The sequence below is a fragment of the Ornithodoros turicata genome, chromosome 1, assembly GCF_037126465.1.
Source record: "Ornithodoros turicata isolate Travis chromosome 1, ASM3712646v1, whole genome shotgun sequence".
Taxonomy (NCBI): domain Eukaryota; kingdom Metazoa; phylum Arthropoda; class Arachnida; order Ixodida; family Argasidae; genus Ornithodoros; species Ornithodoros turicata.
The window spans coordinates 142,609,130-142,617,620 of NC_088201.1; the positions used below are offsets into that span (position 1 = coordinate 142,609,130).

Sequence of the window (8,491 nt, forward strand, 5' to 3'; positions counted from 1 at the left end):
TTCTCAATCTTTAACATCCTCCCCGGGGCCAGGATCCACGCTTGCTTCGAGTAGGTAGAGCCGCTGCGCAGGGCGCACGATATGTCGTTTGTTCGGCAGTCTTAGCGTGAATGCTCTTGCGACGCCGTCTCGACTTGGGTGGCTGGCGGTTACGATTGCCGTTTTCCAGAGGAGCTGTGGTGTTGAGTCATCTCCCACGATGACTACATCACCCGCCTTCAACGCCGTTGGGTCACCGCGGAACTTTCGTGGGCGGAGCGCAGCTGGAGGAGGTACTCTCTCTTCCACCGCCGCCAAAACATCGCGAGAGCTTGCAGCTGCTCTTCCCTGAGCCTGTGCAGCGTCGTCGTCCCAACCTGCTCCTCTTCTGGGGATGCCGGGAGCTGGATTGATCTGCCGCCGGTTAAGAAGTGCGAGGGCGTAATTGGTGGCCCTTCGTTGGGATCAGAACTCACACCGGTTAGCGGCCTACTATTTATCACCGCTTCAATTTCGTGGAGCAACGTGGTGAGCCCTTCAAAAGTCTGACGCGTTCGTCCAAGTGAGACCTTCAGTGCGCTTTTCATGGTCCGAATCATCCGCTCCCACCACCCGCCCCACCAAGGTGCGTAGGGAACATTGAACTTCCAGGTGATGCGAAGGCTGGCGGCAAAGTTTTGCACATCCTCGGCGGGCAGGAGAGCGAGGATACCGGCGCATCTTTGGAAGGTCCGGGCGTTGTCCGAATAGACTACGGATGGAACGCCGCGTCGCGCGATGAAGCGCCGAAAGGCGAGCAGGAACGAGGAAGTGGTCATGTCGCTAACAAGTTCCAGGTGGACGGCTCGTGTGACGGCGCACGTAAAAAGTGCGACGTAACTCTTCGTGACAGTCGGACCCTGCTTGACATAAAGGAGGCCACAGAAATCCACGCCGATGACATGGAATGGTCCGGACTCGGCTATACGGTCACGCGGAAGTGGAGCGAATGGAGCGTGCTCTGGTCGAAGCTTCATGCGGCGGCATACGAGGCACCTAGCGACGACACCCTTCACTGACTGACGCCCCTTCAGGATCCAAAAGCGACTGCGCAGGTCAAGCAGCGTCGTCTGGACCCCTGCGTGGCACAAGCGTACATGTGTGTGCATCACGGTGTGATGCGTGAACAGGTGCGTGTTTGGTAAGATGATAGGATGTTTCAAGCTGTCTGAGTCAAGAAGCTCAGCTAGTCGACCCCCGACACGCAGGATCTGGTCGCTGTCCAGGAAAGGCCGCAGTGCCGCGAGTCGTGAGGAGCGGGGCAGTGGATCGGCACGACGAAGAAGTGCGAGGGTTTCGTGAAAGACTGCCTCTTGGACTTGCCGAATCCAGTATAGCTCCGCTTCGGCGATCTCGGATGCAGTTAACGGGTCGCCGTTGTGTGATTTTCTGGGATGGGCGTTCTTGATGAACCTGGCAACCCATGCAGTGACTCGAAGCATTTGGCTGAGAGTGCCGTAACGATCTAAGCTGAACACAGGCGGAGGACGTACTGCTGACGCAGCGTTGCACATTGATGGTAGAGGAGCGTCCTCAGTGCTCGGTGGTGGCGACGGAGGATGATCGGACCACTCGGAATGCCAGTTACCGCGGGGCTGAGACAACCATGGAGCTCCATGCCACCAGAGAGACTCGTTCTGTAGGCGATGAGCAGAAATCCCGCGAGTTAGAAGATCTGCTGGGTTGTCCCGGCTCTTACAATGGTGCCATGCGGAGTCTGTTGTCGACCGGCGAATTTCGTTCACACGGTTTTGAACGAAGACGGGTGTCCGGGACTGTGCGCTTGTGATCCAGTGGAGTGCGACGGTGGAGTCTGTCCAGAACTTCGTACGCAGCGGAGAGAGTAGTGGCATCTTTCGTGCATGCGCAGCCAGCCGCGCAGCGATGAGGCACGCGAGGAGTTCCAGGCGCGGAAGAGAGACACTCTTGACCGGTGCTACACGTGCCTTGGCAAGGAGAAGGGATGCGGTCCACTGTTCCTGTGGATCGAACGTGCGTAGATAGATTGCAGCTCCATACGCGCGGGGGCTGGCGTCAGCGAACACGTGGATCTCGTCGTTGCCGTCCGATGAAGTCAACGATGAAGGCAGAAGGCGCGGTAGACGTATCGAGTTTAAGTGCGGTACTCGGAACACCAGTCCGCCCACTGCATGAGGTGCGGGGCTTGCAATGCATCATCCCATCCTTGATCGCGTGCCCATAACGACTGGAAGACTAAGCGGGCTCGTATTATGAACGGTGAGAGATATCCGAGTGGATCGAATATCCGTGCCACGCCGTGAAGAATGGTGCGCTTCGTGATGGGCTGGTTGGCGAGATAGGACGAGATGCCATTCATAGTGAAAGTAACTTCGTCGGTGGGACGATGCCAGTGCAACCCGAGGACCTTCACCGTCTCCTGACTGCTCACTGTATCGTACGCGATGCCGTCTTGGCAGAATTGACGGCTGAGGGTCGGCGAGTTGGAACACCACTTGCGGAGGTCCATGCCAGCTTCTTGCAGCATCGTGACTGCCTCACGATAAATCTGAAGCGCGTCTTCTTCTGATGTGGCTCCTACGATGAGGTCATCCACGTAGAAAGCGTGTCGAAGGCGCTCTGTAGCCGCTGGGTACTTACGTTGTACACTATCGAAGTGGTGACGGAGTGTGGCGGCTAGGAGAAACGGACTAGATGCGGCTCCAAAGGGGTCATTCTCCATTCCTGGATCTGGGGGCATGGGTTTTCTGGACATGGAAGGTCTTCTGGCCACAGAAAACGCAATGCGTCGCGGTCTTCGGGACGAATTAAGATCTGCAGGTACGCTTTCCGGATATCCGCGGTGAGAATGATAGGATAACAACAGAAGGACACCAACTGAAGCAGTAAGTCTGCGTTGATGTTGGGCCCCTTCTGCAGTACTTGGTTTAACGATGGGGCACCGCTGACGTGTGACGAAGCGTCGAATACCACGCGAACCTTTGTTGTCACTGCTTCCTTCCGGATCACAGCATGGTGAGGAAGATAGTAGAGGTTCTCCTGAGGTACCTCCGGGGCCTTCTCTGCGTGGCCTTCGAGGAAATATTCGGAAATCGTGTCGTGGTACTGCTTTAGGAGATCCGGATGGCCTCGAAGACGCCGAAGCTGCGAGAGTAGTCTCGTCTGCGCGATGCTGCGATTATCAGCTAAGACTCCACAGCAAGAGGGCTTGATGAGGAGTGGTACCTGGTACCGGTCTCCCTGAAACGTGACATAATCTTCGAACTGTTGTTGCGCTGGGTGACTCTGAGTTTTCCCGTCGACAAGGTCAGTGATTCCAAGGGTGTCCAGCTTCCACATCTCAGCTGGGTCGAGGTCACAGGATTCTATTGGCCCGCACGCAAGCGAGAGTACCGTTACTACTGTAGACGGAGCAGATGTGGAGTGAGGATAGGATCCGTGAATCACCCATCCGAGACAGGTTTCCACAGCTGTTAGATCCGGTCGGAGACGTCGAATGCTGCCGGTTACCATCGTCCAGTAAACGTCCGACCCAATCAGAATGCTGATGACCGCATCGACGGGGTCTGCGGGAGACGATGCATCGGCGATGTCCAGACCCAGGTCGTGCATCTCATTCAAGAGTGTTGCGTCCAAGGAGTGATTGGTAACCGCACAGACCTCAGGAACTTCTAGTGCCTCGAAAGTAGTTGTTTCTGGTTGGTACAGGCTCCTGAGCGTCAAGGCTACCCTCCGACAATGGTACGTTGTTGGAGTCTTGCTACGCCCAAAGGTGTATACGGTTATGCTCTCCGTGCCAAGAACTGGGCATTGGAGCTGTGTGGCGACGTCTTGACGGATATAAGAACGGTGGCTACCAGTGTCGAAGAGCACCCGAACAAGACTAGTGCCGGTGTTTCCGATGGCGAAAGCTCGAGCAGTTTGCAACAAAACAAACAGAGTTCGTCGGAGGCACGCTGCTGTGGTCACCGGTGAATTGGATGCGCTTGAACTGTCTCGGTGCTCCCGGTTGGATATCTGGATCTGTGATCCCGGGTCGGGGGTATGAACGGCGTTGACGGCAGCCGGAGAGCGATCAGGACGGCTTGGTTGAATGTCGTGAAGCAGCGAAAGGTGGTGCCCACGACATGCCATGCATGTGAGTGATCTCGACGATCGACATTCCCGCGCTAAATGGTTGCGTTTGCCGCATTTGAAGCAACAGCGATTGGCCGCGAGAAGCCTTCGCTTCTCAGACGGAGGAAGCGTGGCTTGACATTCCGTTATCCCATGGGCAGTGCTGTTGCATAGCGGGCAACTCCGTGGAGGACTGCTTGTCGGTGTCGATCGTGCGGTTAAGGACAAGGCTGTCGGGGGAGCATCACTGAAGGAGTCTGAAGATTCACGTGCGAGAGGCTTGCGATGGGCGAGGCGGCAGTCTTCTCGACTTTCTATGTGACTACGAAAAAACTTCATTACGTCTTCGACGGCTGTGATCCGTTCTGCGGTAAGGTTGTCGCTCGTAACAGACTGTGGGGCAGTGGATCCGGTGGTGGGGCCGGTCGACTCAGCGCGCTCGATCTGCCGTTGCCGAAACTCGACGGCCAGCTCCTCAGGAAGGCAGCGCATCACAACGCGATGCAGTATCACCGCGTAAGTTGATTGGGGAACGCCGAGGTTGTTGAGGCAGCCAGTTCTGAACTTGATTGAGTCGTAGAGATCCCTCAGCTTCTCGACGTCCTTCGCAGCTGCTACAGGATGAAGACTTAAGAGCTTGTCGATGTGTGCGTCCACGAGTGCTGCCTGTCGTCCGAATCTTTGTTGCAGTGTAGTGATGGCCGTATCGTAATTGGAATCAGAAATCCCAATCCATTCGATGGCTCGCCTGGCAGGTCCGGACAGATAAGAGAGAATATATTTAAACTTCTCTATCTTTGGCAGGGAAGCACACTCATGAATTGTTGTCCGGTAGTGGTCCCAAAATCCCTGCCAATCATCCACCTTGCCCGAGAATGCAGGCACGTGCAACTTGGGAAGAACGACGGACCGAACCGTGGCTGACTGGTGGCTACCGGCGGCTATTGAAGGTGCAGTTTGCGGCCGTTGATCGGAGAGAGCTGTGGGAGCAACCGCAGAGCTTCGTATGAGGCGTTGGGCCTTGGAAACCGCGAGGCAGATGTCGTCCTGATACCGACTGGCCGCCGTGAAATCTTCCTCGAACTGCTCGTCGCTTATTCCTGCTTGAACGGTTGTGTCGAGATCCTTGAGCTCCCTAGACTTCTGCTCAAGGAGACGCGCCGTATCTTCGACTTCGGGGAGCGAGGGCTCATCACTACTGGAGAGGGCTTCGAGCCGATGAATGAGCCTCGTAACGGCGGCGCGGACGATGCCTCGGGCCTTCTGGCCTCGATTCATGGCTGGATCGACGATGATATCCGGCTCGACGGACCAAAAATAATGTAGACAAAGGAGACCAGACCCGATACCAGCAGCTGACTTTACTAGAAGTGAACTGAACCGTAGCTCAGCCTACTAGCGAATGACCAAAGCGCGAGACCCCCGCGCCCCCATTCTCCTCTTCGTTCTCAATCTTTAACATATATATATATATATATATGAGGGGAAAGAGGGGAAAAAGCAGTTAAAAAATAAGTAAATGACGCTAGACGTGTTTGAAATTCAAACTTACAGATTAAGATGGCTTCTATGGCTGCACGTAGAGAAACAGATACTCATTGAACGATGCGACAGCACCAGAGGACACGTGTTTCGCCGTGTTTGTGGCTCATCGGCCCTGGGTAGCTGCGCATCGTTCGGGATTGGCAAACCAGGGGTCACTCAGCGAGCGATATACACCTGGGAGGGTGACTGAGCACTCATCAATGCCACAGTGCAAGCCAGTGAATTATAAAGAGGGGGAAAAGCCATTAAAAAAATAAGTAAATGACGCTAGGCGTGTTTGAAATTCAAAATTACATATTAAGATGATGATATTGACTTTAACATGAACCGTGCGACTTCACTAGCCTGTGCTACTGACACCCATAATTTCATCCCTAAGCTTTGTATTTAGTCATTTTAATTCCATACTTCAATAAACAACCTCTATCCTGTCCTTCGAATAACTCATTATTGTCGGGGAACATTTCAGAAGAGGAAATATAAACTAATAGTCAGGTTTCCATAATCGCTTGGGCTTCTGGTTTATGTTCTTGTAATAGGCACTCAATGTCAGTTTTTTTGTTTTTTTTTTCACTCATTTGTTATTACGCTTCTAGCATTTATGATAGTCCGTGGCTTGATGTCGGGAGACAAGTATGATCATGAGCGACGCCACAGTCGTGGGTCTGTGGGATAACTATGACCACCTGGGCGTAATTCATTAACGTATGCTGAAAGCTCAGCACACATCACACCGTATATAACGTTCCTTGCGAAAAATAGCGTCTGCAAGCAACCTGCACCCTGCCAACAAATTGCTGGCGTCATCGGTCGGGGTCGAACCCGCAACCTTTGGACTATTAGGAGAACACACTATCAACTGACTCACAGAGGCCGTGTATATGCAGACTTTTGCGAGCAAAAAGCAGCTTTTGGGATCGAAGCTTGAAGAAAATTTGAGCATTTGGGCAGTCGCTTGTTTTAAAGACAATTTGGCGCTATCTCAGTGTGTCCTATTTTCCGCAGCGCTTTTTTCCTGGTTATTCGTACACGCTTAGGGAAGCCTTCTCAAACGGAGCTTTTAAGTCGTGTGATCGTTCTAACTGTACTATTTAACAATGACAAGACGGGTTTTTTCGAGTGTTCGTTTTCAAAGTCTGTTATACCTGTTGCATATTAAGTACGCAACAGATAACGATAGGCCAAGGACACGTCCAACCTCTGTCTCGTGATGGCTAGGAATGTCCCGAGCTTCACGCTCGTCATACGTCAATTTATTTCTTTTATTTTTATGTATTCCTTTATTTTCATTTATTTCTTTCTCTACACGTAAAATCACGAAGACCAAAGGCGAAGACGGACGCGCGAATAATAATTCATATTAACAATACCCAGCGCCTTCACCGTCATGACTTTACTTTCACTAAGTTCTCATTTTCGCTCTGACGAGCAATCGAGCCAGCCATTCGCGTCATTACTATTTCTTTACGTTTCATCGCATCTCAGAATTGTTTTTTATAACCGTCATCTCGCTATTGTACTCACATGACGCCCGCAAAAGTGGAGCAGGTCATGCTTACGGCCCTGTGGAACGGAAACCAGATACGAATGTGCTGTTCGTTGTACTTCTCTTATTTATTGTGAAATTTTACGTATGGAATTTACACAAAATGAACAGTGTGGTACAACTTCAAGGAGGACCGCGCGAAACTGTAACCTTCAGCAACCTGTACTATGCCACTAAATTCCTTGCACCCTTAGCCAGTGTTTCTATCTTTGGGTCAGTGAATGGACACGTTACCAATTGAGGCCCGACATGTCGTTACCAAGTGTGGCAACGAACTTTCAAGAAGAAATGAGGACGCGGTTGAACCAAGAGTGTAGCACGGAAAAAATTCAGGTATGAGTATGGGGAATGTGAGGGCGTGTCCAGTCCGTTCAAAAGATGACACTTGTCAAGACGTTTGGTGTTAGTGTAGGTAATGGTTACTAGTTTGGCCACCAATCAAAAAGTGCGGGTTCGTGGAGTGGCCCTGTCGTTTTCGACGACTGCCTCACTTCGCATAAAGGAAGCTTTTGGTTGCACCTACCTTGATTATCGAGGAACTGACGTTGTTTGCTATGATTTCATTCTTGCAAGACATCAGGGTTGCTGTGGCAACGCGACCCATACGTGCCAGTTCCATCGGATCTTGGGCGATAATGAAACAGAACAAAGTTTATGATCAGTCTGGGGCTATTTTCCGCTAAAATGTACACGAGCATCGTAGACAAATTTCTATACCTGCCAGATTCACACCAACTGAATACGCTCTGAAAAAGACAGTGACTACAGCGCACTTTGCTTGCCTTTTCTGTATTACTTGTTAGCACTGTGAATCGTCGTGCGACTGTGGGCGGCGTACAGAGATATCGAGAGAGGACAGCAGAAGGACACGTGACTAATTTGCGTCCTGGGCTGACTTCTCAGGTCAAATGTGCTAACATCAGACTGGACGTACTACCATAAATGCTCAAGCAGCGCGGCCGATGCGTGGGAATGAGCTGGCAGTCTTCAACGTGAAATCGGACTACTAAACTTGGGGCTACCATCAGGTCGAGTTTAAAGCTTAATAAAGACCCGTTTTAATTCATGACCCACATCTAAACAGTTTTGAACTTCTATGTAAATTAATATATGTACTATGAGGAAAAGTAATACAACAAAAAATATACTACTCTATCTAGCTAAGCTGTAAAATAACGTTCAAATTACGACATAACACAGGGCTTTATAACCCTATCAAAGTTTGTTGGTTCCCAAACATTATGGGTAGTTCCAGTAAAACAAGTAGTCATAAAACATGTCCTAGTA

The 8,491-nt window shown here is 51.5% G+C and overlaps 2 protein-coding genes across 2 annotated transcripts; both read right to left on the reverse strand.

Moving 5' to 3' along the window:
- Nucleotides 1-218: 218 nt before the first annotated feature.
- Nucleotides 219-1,871, reverse strand: LOC135386216 (uncharacterized). Its single transcript, XM_064616034.1, has one exon. It carries the CDS (start codon nt 1,869-1,871, stop codon nt 219-221), a length of 1,653 nt encoding a protein of 550 aa, XP_064472104.1.
- An 802-nt stretch (nt 1,872-2,673) lies between these two features.
- On the reverse strand, nt 2,674-5,391 carry LOC135386227 (uncharacterized). Its single transcript, XM_064616044.1, has one exon. The coding sequence runs from the start codon at nt 5,389-5,391 to the stop codon at nt 2,674-2,676; it is 2,718 nt and encodes a 905-aa protein (XP_064472114.1).
- Nucleotides 5,392-8,491: the final 3,100 nt, after the last annotated feature.